This window comes from Sceloporus occidentalis, unplaced genomic scaffold (assembly GCF_023333645.1).
Source record: "Sceloporus occidentalis isolate IW3139 unplaced genomic scaffold, rSceOcc1.0.p SCAF_4, whole genome shotgun sequence".
Lineage (NCBI taxonomy): Eukaryota > Metazoa > Chordata > Lepidosauria > Squamata > Phrynosomatidae > Sceloporus > Sceloporus occidentalis.
In genome coordinates, this window is record NW_028316984.1 from 135,306,728 (window position 1) to 135,325,835 (window position 19,108).

Sequence of the window (19,108 nt, forward strand, 5' to 3'; positions counted from 1 at the left end):
AACCCTGATCCGGCACATTGCTAAAAAGAATGGCAAAATGCTGCTCCTTTTAGCACTGGCTAAAAGGTGCCCATTCTTCTGTGGGGGCAGCTTTTTGGTGCTCCCTTGGTGCAGTGTATCTAAATGCTGCACCAATGGGGCACTGTAACGCTCCCTGCCATGCAGTTGGGTGCACAGCAAGACGCAGCATGACACTGTCATCCAGGCGTGTGGTGTCAAAACGCCATGCCCCCACGCCAGCACTTCAAGCTGGTCTATTAACACCTAAGTCTATGAAAACATAGGCTATAACTTTTTTCACATGATTAGTCTCAAAGGTGCTACAAGATCGCTTTGCATTCTATCATAATATTTCTGTTATAGTAAAAACCAGCCATATCTTTCTTTTTCAAAATTATTTTTCAACATATAATTAGGGAATAATCTACCATGTTGGTGATGATAATCCACAATTTAGGAGTGGCTGTTCATTTAATAAAACCTAAACAACTTTAGGCCTAAAGCCAATTGCTAGTTGCTAATATATAGCAAATCCATAAATCAATTTGATTTACATAAATGATTACTTATCTTTCAATACTCAGCTCAATGGATCTGCTAGGGGAGTAGGGCAAGCCTGGGGGCTGGATGTGATTCCCCAAGGCTGTTTTTGAGGACCTCAGGGTTCACAGCACTCCCTAATTGTTGCCCCCCCCACGTTTTCCTTAAAAGAATTTTGTAATAAACATGCTACAACTTCCAGTTGACTTCCTAATTTAAAAAAAAGACTTCTCCTTGGCCTAAAATGGTCAGGGGTAGGAACATAGTGATGCTGAAGGGGGGGGGGGGGTAGAATGCCATCTTTACTGCATCCAAACATTTCAGAAAAAGGTTTTAAAAATCAGGGGCGCACTGAGTGGATACAATGCTCCAAAGCCTCCTGGGAAACCAGTTCAACTCCTCAGACCCTGACTAATCTTCAGTTGGGACTAGAAACTGGATTTAGTATATAAATAAATATTATTATTATTATTATTAGTCCATAGTCTTATTATATGGATTATTCATCTTGGCTCCTTCTCTGTTGATTGCTGGTCTGTTACCTTTATTCTCTCTCTTCTAATATATGTATGTATGCAAGTGTGTGTATATACATACATAAATACATATATTCTCACAGACACACACTGAATTTTTTTAAACACTTCCAACTCTCTCCTCTCCCTTTCTTGCAATAGTGGCAGTGACAGTGTGGATTACGATGACTCCAGCTCATCATATTCATCCCTTGGTGACTTTGTTAGTGAAATGATGAAATGTGACATCAATGGTGGCACTCCAAGTGAGTAACTTTGAGATAATTATTTTGTTAGCTCTACAGATCTGTTTTCCAGTCTGATTTTTAAATTTTTATTTTAATAATTATTTTATTATACAAGAAGACATTACACTCTCTTGACATACAAAAAGAAACATAAAACATAAAACAAACATTAAAATTCAAAAAATCAAGTAAAATTCAAATCAAGTATCAGTCATTCTTTCAAATCCCTACATCCATGCTCTAGCATCTATTTTCCTGTGGGTTTTGACAGAATGATTTAATTTCTAGAGGCTTAGCTTGGTGATCTTATTAATCTATTATAAATTAACATCCTAGATAATTTGGTTCACAGAACTGAAGTTTGCCCATTTCTTATTTAAGAATGCCAATAGTTTCTATCTTTCCATCTTGCTCTAATGCCTTATAGAGCTTTATAGCAAAGTTATTTTTACCTTACACTTACCTTTAATTTAAAATATGGTATTGTACCTTTCTCTTTTTATCTCATCTTGATTGAGCTTATAAATGAAAGGGGAAAAATTGGGGGAAAGAGTCAATATCAAAACTATAAAACTTTCAATGTAACTGTCTTGTTCCTATTTTTCCTTCATATGATCAGAGGCAGTTCCATTCTTCTTCCACATTTGTAGTTGATTGCTGTCTCATCGCTGCAGTTAAGACATCCATATTCATAGTTTCTATTAATTTTATAATCCATTCTTCTGTTGGTGGAATCTGTTTTTGTTTCTAGTACTTAACATACAGAATCAGTGCCGTAGATATCCTATATAGTAGGATCTGTGAATGTTCATTGTTGATTTTGGCTTCTACAGTGCATGTCATGTTAAGTAGGAATAATAATGCACTCTTGGGAAGTTTTATTTGTAGGATTTCCATCATCAGATTATGGATATTTTCCCAATACTTCTGTGCTTCCTGACATTTCTATCAAATGTGGAAGAAGGAGGCACCTGGTTTGTCACATTCCCAACAGTTGGTGTTGCCCGTTTTGTAAACTGCATTCAGTTTGGAAGGGGACAGATACTATTGATAAATCATTTTTTTTGAAGTTCTCTTTATAAGTTTGACAGAGGATAAATTTGTTTGTGCTTTTCCAGGTTTTCCCCCAAGACTCTAGGCTGATGGACTTTCCTAGGTCTTGGGCCCATTTGATCCAGTCAGATTTAATTGCCATGAAATAATAATAATAATAATAATAATAATAATAATAATAATATAAAATAATAAAACTTTATTTTTATCCTGCCTCTCTGTCAGAAGATAATCAAGGCAGCTTACAATAAAAAGTCCATACAACACAACAACAATATCCCAATTACTCCCTCCCCCCTAAAACATCAATTAAACACATTTAACTGTTAAAATATCTCATTAAAATAATTGGAGATGGGCAAACGGGACTAAACAGTACTCAATGAGATGGTCAATCCAATTGGTGGCCTGCTGGAAGAGATCCATATTGACAGCCATTTTAAACCTGTCCAAGCTGGTAATATGGCAGATCTCCTCTTGCAGACCATTCCAGAATCTGGGAATGGTTGAAGAAAAGGTCCTCTGGGTAACCGCAGCCAACTTGATCTTTATAGGTTGTAGTAAATTCTTCCCAGAGGACCTGAGTCTGCGGGGTGGATTATATGGAAGGAGGCGATTCCGTAGATAGGTTGGACCCAATCCATGTAGGGCTTTAAAGATCATTACCAACACCTTGTACTGCGCCCGGAAACTAATAGGCAGCCAGTGGAGTGATTTTAAAATAAATTAGAAATTAGGAGAGGGGTGACAGGTGCATGCCTGCTCCTCCTGCCCTTTCCTTGGCCTCCAGCTGTCCTCTGAAGGACACCCCAGGTCTGGGGAAGCCCCGTGGGGAGGAGGAGGAGGAGGTGTCTGCCCACCCTCTCCTCGGTCCTTTCCTCCGCGCAAACGGGCTGCAAGGGGCCCGTTCGAGTGAAGGAAAGGGCAGCCGAAGGCAAGGGGCCTGGGTACGTGTCCCAGGCCCCTTCCCTCCGTGGAGGAAAGCACAGCTGAAGGCAAGGGGCCCGGGCACGCGTCCCAGGCCCCTTCCCCTCGGCCCTTTCCTCCACGCGAATGGGCTGCAAGGGGCCCGTTTGAGCGAAGGAAAGGGCAGCCGAAGGGAAGGGGCCTGGGCATGCATCCCAGGCCCCTTCTCCTCGATCCTTTCCTCCACGGAGGAAAGCGCAGCCGAAGGCAAGGGGACTGGGTACGCGTCCCAGGCCCCTTCCTCCGTGCGAACAGGCTCCAAGGGGCCCGTTCGAGTGAAGGAAAGGGCAGCCAAAGGGAAGGGGCCTGGGCACGCATCTCAGGCCTGTTCCCCTCGGTCCTTTCCTCCGCGGAGGAAAGCGCAGCCGAAGGCAAGGGGCCCGTTTGCACCGAGGAAAGGGAAGCCAGGAGGGAAGAGGGCTGGGAGGAGGAGCTAGATGTGTGCACCTCTGGCTCCTTCTGAGCGCCATTTTCTGGCTTCCTGCTGTCTCTGTAAGACAGTGGTAGGCCCGAAAATGGCAGGAAGGAGGCGGATCGGGCATGTGCATGCCTCTTCCGCCTTCTCCCTCGCTGCCCATGCCTTGCAAAATGGTGTCGCGTACCACCCGTGACACGCGTGCCATAGGTTCGCCATCACGATTTTAGGATTTGTTATTATAATAATAAAAAATAAAATTAAAAAAAGAGAGAAATATATCTGGGTGTCATCAGCGTACTGATAACACCCCGTCCCATGTCTCTGAATGATCTCTCCCAGTGTCTTCATATATACAGTGAAGCCTCTCCTTACGCGGCGTATCCATTCCGGACCCCCCGCGTAAGGCAAATACATCGTATTGAATTGGGCTTGTGCTTGCAGTGGCATGTGCCCCATTCATTTAATTGCAGTCCGCGTAAAGTGGAAGCTGCGTATGGTGCATCTGTATAGTGAATAGCATCGGGGACAGGATAATGCCTTGAGGGATGCCAACTTTTAGCTCCTTTTTTGAGCAGCATCTGTCCCTGAGCATCACCCTTTGTAATCTGCCTGAGAGGAAAGAGCCATTGCAATGCTATGCCCCCAATTCCCAACTCTCTTAGGTGTTCCAGAGGGATGTTATGATCCATTGTGTCAAAGGCTGCTGAGAGGTCTAAAAGCACCAACAGGGTCACACTTCCCCTGTTGATGCCTAGATGAAGATCATCAGCTAAGACAACCATGGTAGTCTGAAATCTATATCCTGTCCTAAAGCCAGTTTGAAATGGATCTGGATAATTGGTTTCATCCAAGACCACTTGGAACTGAAGGCAACAGCCCTCTCAATCACTTTGCTCAAGAATGGAAGACTGGATTGAAAGAAAGAGATTGCCTGAGTTTATGGTTATACAGTAGAGTGTATATTGCCTTCATATAGCTATGGATATCAGACTAATTTAATAGTTGCACCATGTAGCAAAAACAGTTATAGCATTCTATTTATTTTATGCATTAATTTATCATATTTTCTGGCCACCTTTCAAGACTGCAGTATAACCTTCCACTTTTGGTTTCAGTGTAACTGACTGAATATTGATTTGTGCTCTTGAAACAGGACAGCCAAAGGAGAATCCCTTTCCTCCCCAAAAGTAGACTTGAGTCCCCCGAAAATGTTATACAGAAGGTTAGGAGACACACTGCTGAATGGTATGAGCTATAGTGCAAATGTTATGCCCTGAAACTGGGTGAATACACTTCCTTATTAGCAGAAGTCATTGACTTTTAAAAATTAAACATCAAATTTAAAATAAGCCATTTGCAATGAAATAAGAGTGAACTGAAACCGTAAATCTGTTTTTTGTTTTTTAAAAAATGAAACTGACTGATGGAAAGAGCAGCATGTTCAGCAAAACCTTTCAGTTAAAAGCTATGGGAAAGACATACATTTAAAAAATAATAATATATACACACATAAACAACACACAGCCAGCATCCATAGTTTTTTGTGAGTTTTTCGGGCTATGTGGCTGTGTTCTGGAAGAGTTTATTCCTGATGTTTCTCAAGCATCTGTGGCTGGTATCTTCAGAGAATGAAGGCATGGAAGCAAGTAGGGTATATATACTGTGTGACCCTTGGTTAGAGGAAGTGATTCATATGCTAATCTGTGTGTTCTTCTGTTGTTGAATGGCAAGGTCTCAGGGTGGGAGGATATCCAAGGAGGATTTGTGTCTATTTAAATGGTGATCCATTGTCTGCTGGGAAACCCCCTCACCCTAGGTGGTTTTCATTTGCACTTGCTGGTCTTGATTTTGGTGTTTTTCAGGACTGTCAGCCAAACTTTGTTTATGGGCTTCTTCTTTCTTGTTGAAGTTGTTTAGGTGTTTGTAGATTTCAAAGGCTTCCCAAAATAAAGGCCCAGCAAATGTAAAAGAAAACCACCCAGGGTCAGAGGGTTTCCTGACAGTGGATCACTAATTAAATAGATACAAATCCTCCTTGCAGCTTATCCTCCCACCCTGAGGCCTGGGCATTCAACAACAGAACAACACAGATATTAACATGTAAATTACTTCCTCCCAACCAAGGGTCACACAGTATATAGACCCCACTCACTTCCATGCCAGCATTCTCTGAAGATGCCAGTCACAGGTGCTGGCAAAATGTCAGGAACAAACTCTTCCCGAACACAGCCACATAGCCCAAAAACCTTCAGCTTGCTTACCAACTATATCCCAGTACTGCCATCAAGCAGTTCTGGGATTCTGTAGTTTCTCCTGGATCAGTAGATGGAAAATGGAGGTAGAGCTATGTGGCATCCAAACTTTAGACTGGGCTCCCAGATGACATCCCTCAAAAGTTTCATGTTAAATAGAACTAGAGACAGAAAAAGAATAGAGGTTTCCAAGCATCACCTTTGAGAATGACTTGCCAAGTAGGTTCAAAGTTATCATAACACTGTGCCCTCTGAACATAACCCAGTTAGTCAATCTAAAAGAACATTGTGGCCAGTGATATTAAAAGCCCCTGAAATACCAAAGACGAGTAATGAGATTATTCCCTTCCCTTCCCTTTTGAACTTTACAGCATGCCATTCACACCATTTCTGTCCCCCAACCATGCATGAAAACAGATTGAAATAATCATATCTGAATTTATACTGCTCTTGAAAGTTGCTGAAGAAAAAGGCTTTGAATTTTAGTGTGCTATAGGTAAAGCTTTTGTTCAGTGGAATGTAGACTTGTCCAGACATGGACCTTCAGTAGTGAATATGTAATTTGCAGAGATTGCATTCTCTGCTGGCAGGGAAAATCTAGCTCTTTATCTTTAGTTTTACTGGGTATATAAACTTTATAATGGTAATGCTTTGTGATCAAATGAGTTGACTTGGACACCCTCTTCAGAGAAGGCCTTGTTAATTGAAGCAGTGCTTATCTTCTAATATCCATTTGCAGGTGTGGATCCATTAACTCATGCAGCTCTGGGTGATGCTAGTGAAGTGGAATTCGATGATTTCCAGGAATACTCGGGTGATATGGATGAACAGGCCCCAGACAGTGAGAACTCTCAAGACAATAACCAACCACGATCAAGTTCAAGCACTACAGCCAGTAGTAGCCCCAGCACTGTCATCCACGGGGTGAATCATGTGTGTAGTGAGGCTGTTGTACAAAGAAGTTCAGACACAGGGATTTTAGAGGAGCAAAGGGCTTTAAGAGTGGGGAAAACAGACTTTTGAGTTCAAGATAATGGGATTGGTGTTAATTTGGTATACATTATAGGCTAGATTTGTCTGGAGCATTGTTTGTCCATTCATGAAAAGCTTACTACATTTTCTCCTTGGAATTTTTGGGTAGAAATGGCTTGGGAGCTAGTGTGCTGTAGTGGTTTGACTATAACTGGAGACCAAAGTTCAATTCCCAACTCGGCCATGAAACCCACTGGGTGACTTTGGGCAAGTCACGTGCTCGCAGCCTCAAGCAGAGGCAATGGCAAACCTCCTCTGAACAAATGTTTCCAAGAAACCCCCATGATAGGTTCTCATTAGGGTTGCCATAAGCCAGAAATGACTTGAAGGCACACAACAACAACAGCTGCTTTGTGATTTCTTTTTGAAGAAAAAGCAGCATGTATATAAAATTAGAAAATACAATAAAGATGAAAAATAAGGACTGGCATGTGTTTTTCACATTAGTGTTAATAGATAAAATGTAGATGATAGTAAATATGTATTTCTTTTGCAGTTACATATTTGTTATAAAACTAGAGTAAATAGATCATTCCTTTCTAATAAGAGTGACTGGATTTACTCATAGTCAGCATTTGTGAAGCCATTAGGAATTCTAAAAGAAAAAACAAAACAAAACAAAACAGAGCAAGAAAGTACAACTCCATAGATTGATTTTTATTTATAATCATTTGAGACAGGGTGGATATAATTATTTAACTATTATAAGAGAGATGTGGAGATCCTAGTGTGTAGCCAGTGCTGAATGTCTTGATATGTTAACAGTACAAATCAAGGTAGGGGGAAATGGTTTTCATCTTCCCACTGTGCCCCCTGAGCACTCAAAAAAATAAAAATAAAATAAAATAAAATAAAAAATCTACTTCAGAGGCCTATAAACAGTGCACTCTTAGAGAAGAAGGTAAGGAAGTTCTGTGACATGTACCAGCATTACATTAGATTTGGTCCCTAACGAACAAAGTCATAGATAGGAAGGATTTTTCCCCAAATGAGTGCCTGTCTCAGTAAAGCTCACAGGGTAGTCATAAGCCAGCACAGTAGTGGATTCATTATAGATATTTGGGACAGCATGATAAATGTTTGAAAATAAATAAATAGGTAATATTAACAAAATTTGATATTAATATTAACTAAGTTGTATAGACAAGAACTGTTGTTTTGATGCAAATAAATGTATCAGTAAAACATTAGATTTGAAGAATTTGCAGAGATCTGAACTTCAGCAGTAGAACAATTCTTCCAGTGAATTTAATGTAGCAAAAACAGTTCTGGTCATAATGAGAGCAGTTTATGTGCTAATAGTTAGGGCTCCCTTGAACTCATCAGTTATCAAATGTTACACTAATATGTATCCCCAAACAAACTTGATTTCTTAATTTCTTTTATAGGAGTCTGCTGATTCAGCAGAGATGGAAGAGAAGATGGTAGCTGGTTTTTCAAATCACCTTCCCAGTTTGCCTTTGCAACCAAACTTTCCCAGGATGGCCTTGGATCGTCGTGACAGTGAGAGTACTTCAAACAGTTTGAGTTCCACAGAAGGAATGGTGAAGAAACGAGAGTATGATAATCCATATTTTGAACCTCAGTATGGGTTCCCAACAGAGGAGGAGGAAGATGAACAAGAGGAAAGCTATACACCGAAGTTTAATCAGAACTTCAATGGCAGTCGGTGAGATATTGCTATAGCCAGAACTGTAGAAAGTCCATGCTGGAGTTTTATTAGTCTTGGTGATTTTTTACTTAGCATTATCCATTTGCAGTTCAAATACCATAGCTCCCATTTGTGCATATTCAGAGTGGGAGGGATGTTTATTTCTTAATCTTCTGCCACTTAGAAGTACACATGAAATAACCAACTATGTGGGACTTTCCTGTGTGACAGCCAGTTGCGAGAGACATACATGTACAGCTCTGGTATTCACAGACGAGAGCCTGGAAATTTACTTTAAAAAGAATTCATGTAACAACTTGCAGAGGCCACAATAAATGAGCAATGGAAAGATGATACTTTGACATCGCCCCTGCTGCTCCATGTTTATGTGAAAGGGACGTCTACTTAAATTACTGGGGAGGAGTGCCAGGATGGTTATCTTGAAAATGCTCTCTTCTCGATTACTGCTGATACTTAGACAATTATGACTTTGTGTGTTTGTTTTCATAACAGCTCTAATATAGAATAATTTTTTAGCCGGCATGCCACCTTTCAGATCTGTAGTATAGCTAAACAGTGAGATGCTTGTCTAATTGATCTGACATAAGTCCAAGTTATCTTAATGGTGCATGATGTAGAATGAGTCCAATTCTATAATATCTTTCTTTCCTTTTAAAGACCCCTGAAGCCTCTGCGTCCTAACAGTTTAAAGCTGGGCAATGACTCTGATGCGGAATCGGATTCTCATGCTAGTTCCCCAAATTCTACGATCTCTAACAACAGCACTGAAGGTTTTGGGGGAATTATGTCTTTTGCAAGTATGTATAATTGTTCATTATACCCTGATTTAAAGTGAAGGTGGAGAAGTTTACAGGCGAAAGATTACTAAAGCAAATGAACTGATCAAATAACTGTATAAACTGTGTCATTCATTCACCACTGCTACCTCCAGTTGTAATTTTTGCAACAAAGAAGAACAAAAGTGGTGCCTTCACTTAATAGACAAGAGTGGTTAATAATCAGCATTGATTGACTATCTTTGTAGTTTACTAGCGTAATGTGTCTTATGCAGATGGTGTAGGTGGACTTAAGGGTTTTTTTTAATGTCAATTTAAAACTTTTCCCATTGGTCTTAACATCAGTTAGGATGAAGATGTCACAGAGAATTTCCACATGAGTCTCCTTGGACATGCTTCGATATACATAATGAGACATAATGAGACTGGAGAGAGACTGAGGATCTGCGAAATGGCAGGAAGCATGGATTCCTGCCATTTTACTTATCCTCACATCTCTCTCCAGCCTTGCAAATATGGCACAGGTACACACTATGCTATTTGTGTTGTAGCTCAAAAGTTTTTGGATTTTAGAGTATTTTGGATTTCAGAATTCCAGAAAAGGGATACTCAACCTGTATTGCCACTAATCTTTATTCTCTATTTAATTGTAAATAAAGCCAGTAATCTAATAATGAAAAAATTAAGGAGGCACCAAGGTAGTATTAATATATGACTGTGAATGTCTATGTCAGGGGTAGGCAACCTTTTTGAGCCGGGGGCCGGGTTGCTGTCCCTCAGACAACTGGGGGGGCCGAAGCCGGGGGGTGGTGGAGATTCCACCCCTGGGGGTGGGGCCTCACACTGGGGGTGGAGCTTCCACCCTTCGGGCGGAGCCACACGCCGGGGCGGAGCTTCCACCCTCCAGGGGCAGAGCCACACTCTGGGCGGAGCTTCCTCCCTCTGGGGGCGGAACCGCATGCCGGGGGTGGAGCTTCCACCAAAGCCCCACAAGGAGAAGGAGGCGTGTGCCTGGCCTTTCCTCCTCAGTCCCTTCCTTCGTCCAAAGCCCAAAAATAAATAATTAATAATAATAGTTACAAACATGGAAGCTACTAAACCACAAAGGAGCAAGCATCCCATTGTGGAGACATTTTGCAAAGAGAATACCAAGGGATGCAAGCATAATAAAAACAATTTTTGTTAGCATGTGGCAGCTACCATAAGGCCGCAGAACAGGGGGAAATGCATGCACCCCGTGTTCCCAAACCAGAAATAAACAAGCCAGCCCATGTTGAGACATTTTGCAAAGAGAATACCAAGGGATGCAAGCATAATAAAAACAATTTTTGTTAGCATGTGGCAGCTACCATAAGGCTGCAGAACAGGGGGAAATGCATGCACCCAGTGTCCCAAACCAGAAATAAACAAGCCAGCCCATGTTGAGACATTTTGCAAAGAGAATACCAAGGGATGCAAGCATAATAAAAACAATTTTTGTTAGCATGTGGTAGCTACCATAAGGCCGCAGAACAGGGGGAAATGCATGCACCCAGTGTCCCAAACCAGAAATAAACAAGCCAGCCCATGTTGAGACATTTTGCAAAGAGAATACCAAGGGATGCAAGCATAATAAAAACAATTTTTGTTAGCATGTGGTAGCTACCATAAGGCCGCAGAACAGGGGGAAATGCATGCACACAGTGTCCCAAACCAGAAATAAACAAGCCAGCCCATGTTGAGACATTTTGCAAAGAGAATACCAAGGGATGCAAGCATAATAAAAACAACTTTTGTTAGCATGTGGCAGCTACCATAAGGCCGCAGAACAGGGGGAAATGCATGCACACAGTGTCCCAAGCCAGAAATAAACAAGCCAGCCCATGTTGAGACATTTTGCAAAGAGAATAACCTTCTTCCCCCAAGGAACCAACCTCTTGCGTGGCAGTGGCTCTGGCTCGCTCACTCGCTCGCTCTCTTTCTTTCTTTCTTTCTTTCTTTCTTTCTTTCTTTCTTTCTTTCTCTTTCTTTCTTTCTTTCTTTCTTTCTTTCTTTTTTTTCCTCTTTCGCTTTCTGCCTCCTCCTCCTTTCCCCCATCTCCATTATAGGTGGGAGGTGAAGAGAGGAGGGAAGAGCCAGAAGGGTGAAGGCCAGGGCCAGGGCGGCGGAGGGCGAAGGAGGAGGAGCGCGGAGCCCATTAAGAGGCCTGGCACTGCCCTGGAGCCCTCTAACAGCACTCCAGCGAGCGCACTGAGCTTCCTACATGGGCGCCGCCATTTTCTGCTTTAAAAAGGCGGCGAAGTCTCGTGCGACCTTTCTCGTCGCACGAGACTTTGCCGCCGAAGTCTCGCACGACGAGAAAGGTCGCGCGAGACTTCGCTGCCTTTTTAAAGCAGAAAATGGCGGCGCCCATATAGGAGGCCCAGTGCGCTCGCTGGAGCCCTGTTAGAGGGCTCCAGGACAGTGCCAGGCCTCCTAATGGGCGCCGCACTCCTCCTCCTTCGCCCTCCGCCCTCCTGGCCCCAGCCTTTGCCAAAATGGAGACCGGAGAGGCAGCAATCGGCGGCAGGAGGGCCTCCTACATGGGCGCCGCCATTTTCTGCTTTAAAAAGGCGGCGAAGTCTCGCCCTACCTTTCTTGTTGCGTGAAACTTCGCCGCCTTTTTAAAGCAGAAAATGGCGGCGCCCATGTAGAAGGCCTGGTGCGGTCGCTGGAGCCCTGTTAGAGGGCTCCAGGGCAGAGCCAGGCCTCCTAATGGGCGCCACGCTCCTCCTCCTTCGCCCTCCGCCCCCGACCTTCGCCAAAATGGCGGCCGGAGAGGGGCATCGGCGGCAGGGGTGAGCAGGGGCCGGTCCTGGCGCCTCCGGGGGCCGGATGTGGCCCGCGGGCCAGAGGTTGTCGACCCCTAGTCTATGTAAACTACAGCATTGGCATCTATTTTTTGTAACTAATGTTGCCTTTAAGCAACTCCCCCCCTGCTGAGAGTCATTTTGGCTGTGACATTATGTTGGGAAACAGGAAGTACAGTCGCCCCTCCTTTTTTGCGTACTCGGGATCCGCATTCTCGATTATTCACGGAGGGGCGACCTTTGTTATCCTCAATGGGGCATGCCCCAAGGCGCACACACTCCTGGGACTGCGTCCCCACATTTTTTTGGGCTACCACCCCATTAAAGCCTATGGGGCTTGAATACACACGAGTCTCCATTTTCGCAGGGGTGGGTGGACTGGAACGGATCCCCTGCAAAAAATGGAGGTCTGACTGTACTTCCGATTTGCTCTTCCTGCCCTGTGTGTTCCTTACTGAGGTGAGGAAAGTTTGTGACTACCTGAAAATTGTCACATATTTCCAATCTGAAATGTTACTAGATCTTAAATTAACTCAATGATCCTCACACCTTTTTGGGTTACCACCCCATTTCCTTTTGGGCAACAGCCCTGTGCTCCCTAATACCTATTTCTTGATATCAGGTCTACTATAATTTTAAACAACCAGTATTGGTCACTGCTCACTTTCCTTCCAGTCATCTTTGAAGCAGCAACCAAGCAACTGGCTGAGCAGTGATTGAGAAGCCACTTGCCAATGCCAGCCCTGTGGAAAAGGCTGGTGCAGGCAAGAGGCTTCTCAGTTGCTGCTTGACTGGCTGCATAGTTGCTGGTCTCTTTGCACCTAGTCACTCTGGGAGCATCAACTGATGAGCCGGCTGAGCAGTGGCTGCACTGGCCTTGTGACAAAGGCCAGTGCAGGCAAGAAGCTTCTCAGCCAGTGCTCAGCCAGCTGCTTGGTTTTTTGCTCCCAAGAGGACCAAGTACAAAGGGAGAAGCTTCTTTCTGGCAAGGAAGGACTTTCAGTCCTTCTTTGCTGGGTCAGAGAGAGGTGCTGCTGATATGTGTATAGGTGGTTTACAGATACCACATGCCCTAGACTGGAGACTGGCATAGACAGGGAAAGGGAGATATTTTAGCTACAGGAGACACTCCAAGGGGAAGGACTGTTTCCAAGAATCGACCCTGGATATTTATCCCCCTCCTTCTGTAGAGACACGTCTTCCCCACAAACATTGTTTCTTCTGTTAAACTCTTCACTCAGCCTGTCCAGTGAAAGGAAGCAGGAGGAGCAGCACAGCTCCATTCTGTCAGCCAGGTCCCAGCAAAGCTCACAAAGTTTAAGCAGCGTCCCAAATTTGAAAGCTCCTTTGGCTGCCACTTCTCCCCCACCACTACATATTCTACTCCAGTCAATCAGTCTGTCCCAAAATGGCACTACTCCAAGCCACAGAAATGATGCCCTGCACTCAAGCGTTATAAGAGTTTCCAGCCACTACTAGTAAAAGGCATGGCTAAGGGAGCAAGTTGTCATGCAGGTGAAGAATGGGAGACACCACCACATGAAGCAATCAGCAAGGCTTCGTGGTGGCTTTAAGGGACCCTGAAAAGAAGTTTCATGCAACTTTCATTCCCCACCACAATCCTAAAAAACTGCTGATTCTCTTTTTTTCACTCCAGTACATTTGACTGTAGGCCCCTCTGCTGCCCCCTTTCCCCCTCATTACAATCCTGGATCTTTCCATTGCTGTCAGGTGGGAGTAGCACCCACTTTGGGAATCACTGATCTGACCCTATATTCCTATATAAAGAACTGCAGCTAATGGAATTAAGCAAATGTCCCACAAACATGATACATTTTCAACATATATTTAAACATAAATGATTTAACAGTCAGTTTCCATGTGTGAAAAAGTATGCAAACCCCATGAACAGTGATGACTTGACTGTTGACCAGGCTTTTTTGTTGGCATTAAATAATTTTCTAGCCCATTTCTCCTTACAGGACTGCTTCAGCTCAGTAACATTTACTCACATCAGGTTTTGCAACATTTCAATGGGGTTTAGGTCCAAACTTTGACTAGGTCATTTTAAAACACAGAATTTCCTTTTCCAGAGCCACTCTCTGGTAGATCTGCTTATATTCTAAGGATTGTTTTCATCTTTCATCCACCTTAGGTTTATCTTCAGCACTTGGACAGGTGACTGTTGTATAATTTTCTGATACACTGGAAGATTCAAGTTTGGGTCAATGACAGCAAGCTGTCAAGGTCCTGAGGCAGAAAAGCAGGTGGAAACTATCACATTCCCACCACTATTTTTGATAGTTGGGTTGTGGGCATTTTTCCCCTGTTCAAATCCAGTTCTTATCATTTGCTCCACATAACAGTTCACACTGAGGCTGAAAAGTCCTCCATTTGACTTGTCTGTCCAGAGAATAGTTTCCCAGAAGCCTTGAGGATCATCTATGTGATCTTTAGTGACCTTCAGATGGGCAGCAGTATTGTTTTTAAAATGGACTAGTTTCTTCCTTGAATACCATTCTTTTTCAGTCTTTTCCTGCTTGTTCAGTTATTAATGCTTACATGAGCCAAAGTGAGAGTGTCCTACAGATCCTTGGATATTACTCTGTCATTCTTTATAACTTTCTGGATGATGTGGCATTTTTGTAGAATGACTGTTCCTAGGTAGAGTGACTGTGGTCTTCAGCCTTCTCAATTAGTAGCTTTTCTGTCCGACTGGATTGGTGGAGCTCCAGATCCTTAGAAATGGCTTTGTAACCCTTTCTAGATTGCTGAACAACAGTAGCTGCTTTTGTGAGATCATCAGAAATGTCTTGATCATGACATAACTTATTTCCATATGATCATATGGTAAAGTTTTAATTCTAGAGTGGGGTCTACCATATGCACCTCCAAATACCAACTTAATTATTTAAATTCTTCTCCTTAATTTAACTGATTCAGTGAGGAGTTCACTTACTTTTGCATTTACACTGACTCTTGTGTATTAATTGTTAGACTAATTGCTACATTTTGTTCTTTCACAAAACACAGAATTAGTTAATATAAACCATTTCTTCAACATCTAGTAATACCTAATAATATAAGCCCAGTAGGGCATATATTAACTAGTTCTGTGTTTTGTGAAAGAACAAAATCCAGAAATTAGCCAAACAGTTAATGAAAGAAAATCAGGATAAATGCAAAAGTAAGTGAAGCTCATATAGAACTGCCTTTTCAGGGGTTGGGATTTGACCTGTTTTGTGTGGGGTTTCCACTTCATTTGAAAAATTAGGGCTGTAGTGGGAGTACGCCTGTGCATATTGGTCCTCACTGTCTAGGAGGTAACAATGACTTGTGTGTCTTTTGTATGGCTTAACCTAGTAGTTCCTTTTCCTTGAAAAAAGAAATTTTGGGCAAAATTACATTTGCTTTAGTCACATCAAGATTGCATTATTTTAATAAGTGATATATGAGTCTTCCCTCAGTCTTCATCTACTGCAAATGCAGCAATCAAAAATTAGAAGGAAGCCAGAGTTTGAGGAGCACTGAGATGTGAGTTTCATTGGCATGAAGTCTGTTTTAGGGCCTAATAAAACCCTTGGCTGATGCTACACTCAGATCACCAGTGAAGATTTTGCTTCTCATCTTGTTCCCATTCAAAATGCAGTAGGGAGAGATGCAGGGAGATCTTTTCTGTTGTTGCACTCTGGCTGTAATACTCTGGGAGATCCACTTGGCTCCAACACTATGGCCATTTAAATGTCAGGACTCACCCATTCCACTTTCCCCAAAAGCATGTGGGATTTTAATTGACCAGCTATTGATTTTGCCTAACTGGTGCTTATAAATATTATAAATAAAATAAATTTATTTACGTTTACTGTATAAATCAGGTTGAGAAATTTAGGAATAGGCAGCATGAGGTATGTGGTCATCCTGCTTCTCCTTATCATGTCCAAAATACCTGCAAATCTCACCAGAAATCAGGAAATGATGTCTTGCTTTGCTGGGAGTGAGAGGGAGAGAGAACGAGAGAGAGAGAAAGGGAAGAATGCTGTTGAAGGCCAAAACTACAACTGATACAAAATATGTTTTTAAGATCATTTTAAAAATTGAAACAACATCAGTTTTAATGGTGTGGATGCTGATAATTCTTGGACTCTCAGTAGGATTGGAAGGAGAGTTTAACCCCTTAAGAAAATACCTCTTCTGATTCTAATGATTGAATGACTGATATATCTTTCTCCCATGGTAGACAGATCTTTATATGGCCTTTCCTGTTGGTGCTTTCCACCTTCTCCCTTGTGGATAATTATTTCAGTTTCTCATAATCTGCACATTAACAGTAATTATACATTTGTCCCTATTTAGGTGTATGCAGCAGGATAAATTGCTGAATGAGTAAGGGAATGATTAGATCACGTGATTTATTTTCTTTCTGTTATAGGTAGCCTATACAAGAACCACAGTACAAGCTTTAGTCTGTCCAATTTAGCACTTCCAACCAAAGCTGGGAGAGACAAAAACACCCCATTTCCTAGTCTGAAAGGTAATATTTTTTGCTTGCCTGTTACTGCTTTTCCTAATCCCTTTGATTGCCAAGCAGTTACAGAAACACCTCCTCATTTTGGGAAACAGGATATACTAGGATTGTGAACTCCATGTTCCTGATGCTTTGAAGTTATTTGGTAGAATTTCTCAAGTCAATGTTGGTGGTTTATGCTAAAGGGAAAATATTTTTTTCTGTCTATAATGCATGAACTGTAGGAAATGAATTGTAGTGGAAAGAGATCTTACATGTATAAATTGGATACATTCTTAATCCCTTGGACCAAGGAGGCTTCTGAAAAGTCTGGTATTGGTGTATATAATAAGGACCATAATCAAAACCTGTTTAATGTGTGTTTTGGCCCATTGCATGCAGCTGAATATTACTGTCTTGACATAAATACTGTCTGCATTTGGACAGGCTATCTGGTAAGTAGCTCTGCAAATTTATGCCTTGTCATATAGATTATTGCTGTGGGAGAAGGCTTTTCAAAAGTCTCCATGGGGCCATAATCATTTAATTTGTGTATAAAATCTATTTGCTAGATGGAGAAAATAACTTGAGAAGAAAAATATTGATAGTCTTTTACTTGAGAGCAATGAAGGTTGGGTAACCTAGACTGTTTCCTTTTACTTTGAAGATTATGAAGTAAAGCCTGTCAAAACCTGTTACACTGGGTTAGTTATAGTACAGTTGGCTTTTGTGAATGGTGTGGATGAAGGAAAGAAAACAGAAGCATATAATTTGTTTTTGCATTGGAATTTTTCAGTTGCTTAGCTGGATGAGTGCTTTGCTTGCTTTTTTAGTTCACATACATATATATAATTAGAGAATTACTATCTTTTTTTAACAAGTTAATTTTATTTATTTCTTCCCCCTCTCCATTTTCATCGGTAAAGATTACTTTAATCTGGAAGTGGGAAGGGATGTGGATGAAGGTTGGTATGATGTCCTGCTGACCTTTGACCTTTAGTAAAAAAGGCCAAAAGTTGGTTTTGTGTTACTGCCTTGGACTTTGCTTTGGGTAGAATAATGTTTTTTCTTGGGTGTGTGTGTGTGTTTGTGTAAAGACCAGCAACAGAGAAGGAATGTGATTAGTTTAATGAAGATTCTGCATGGTCTCTTTGGGAATATCTGTATATTGTCATATTCCTACATTTGTGCAGAGATCTTCTGATAGCTAAACCTATTATTGATAACACACATTGGAAGAAAACAGTGATGGGTTTTTCCATTTGTTTCTCATGCTTTGTGTCTCATCTTCTACAGTTTATTCTCATTTCTTGACAATTCTTGTTCACTGTGCTTCTACAAGTTTCTAAATTTAGAATAGAATTTCACTTTGTAATACTTCTGTCTTACTACATATAGAAATAAAGGTTTATGAAGGGACTGACAAGTACTTCTTTTGAACATCGTGATAGTTGATGATGATATGCTGCTATTTTTGTATGCTAGCTAATTATGGATACTCTTTGTATTGTAATCCTTTCTGGTAAAAGATGGATAGAGAATACTTTCTTCCTTGACTTCATTTGTCTTTGCTTCATTATCTTTTCCAGGTCTTTGTTAAGGTTTGGTTTCCCTTACTCATGTTTTGAAAGGACATAAGCTACCCTCTCTTCCCCCCTCATCTTTTGCAGTGCCTGCTCAATGATAATATAATAAATTCCTAGAATGAATAAAAAGATTATTTGAATAGTGTTCAGAGTAGTATTTGAGCCTTAAAATAACCTTAAAACAATTTAAACCACATCACTGCTGCAGACAGGAGCTGGTTTGTACACAATGTAAACTGTCTTACATTCCCTCAAGGATCTTTAGATTCTAGATGGGAATTGAAAAATCTATACATTTCATAAAGAATCATGCAATGTAAGAGGGGGGTTGTTATATGGAAGTCATGTTGGTCAGCCAGTTTGTTTCCTAGTGTGTTTCTAAGAGAGGGTTTTTGAAAATGCCTAGCATGTTGATTCAGCACAACTAACACATACTAGGCACACAGGGCAGTATTGATTACTGTGCTAATCACTGATGATGTAAGGACTAGTTCAAGAATAAGTAGTATCAGTATAGATGAGCTGCTGGAAAACAGGAACTATAGGTTATTCCATCCCCTCTTCCTGTTGATGCCCCCTTTTAGAGCAGGGTGGGAGTGGAACTGTCCTGTAGATGTTTCCAACTATGACTCCCAGCATTCTTCAGCATTGGCTATGCTGGCTAGAGGCGCTGAGAACCACAGTTCAACAACATTTTGGGGACTGTGTGATTTCCACC

General features: G+C 41.7%; 1 protein-coding gene across 48 annotated transcripts in view; it reads left to right on the forward strand.

The window, feature by feature from the left end:
• Positions 1 to 19,108, forward strand: part of MADD (MAP kinase activating death domain) — a 156,920-nt gene that overhangs the window by 43,902 nt on the left and 93,910 nt on the right. For 23 of the 48 annotated variants that reach the window (XM_089521626.1, XM_089521616.1, XM_089521601.1 and 20 more), the window contains 6 exons: positions 1,218 to 1,321; positions 6,732 to 6,925; positions 8,413 to 8,693; positions 9,354 to 9,493; positions 16,730 to 16,831; positions 17,731 to 17,769. In XM_089521626.1, coding sequence (XP_089377752.1) covers positions 1,218 to 1,321; positions 6,732 to 6,925; positions 8,413 to 8,693; positions 9,354 to 9,493; positions 16,730 to 16,831; positions 17,731 to 17,769 — 860 coding nt within the window. The remainder of the gene's footprint in view (positions 1 to 1,217; positions 1,322 to 6,731; positions 6,926 to 8,412; positions 8,694 to 9,353; positions 9,494 to 16,729; positions 16,832 to 17,730; positions 17,770 to 19,108) is intronic. The other 25 variants (XM_089521630.1, XM_089521632.1, XM_089521613.1 and 22 more) reach the window with 3 other exon arrangements.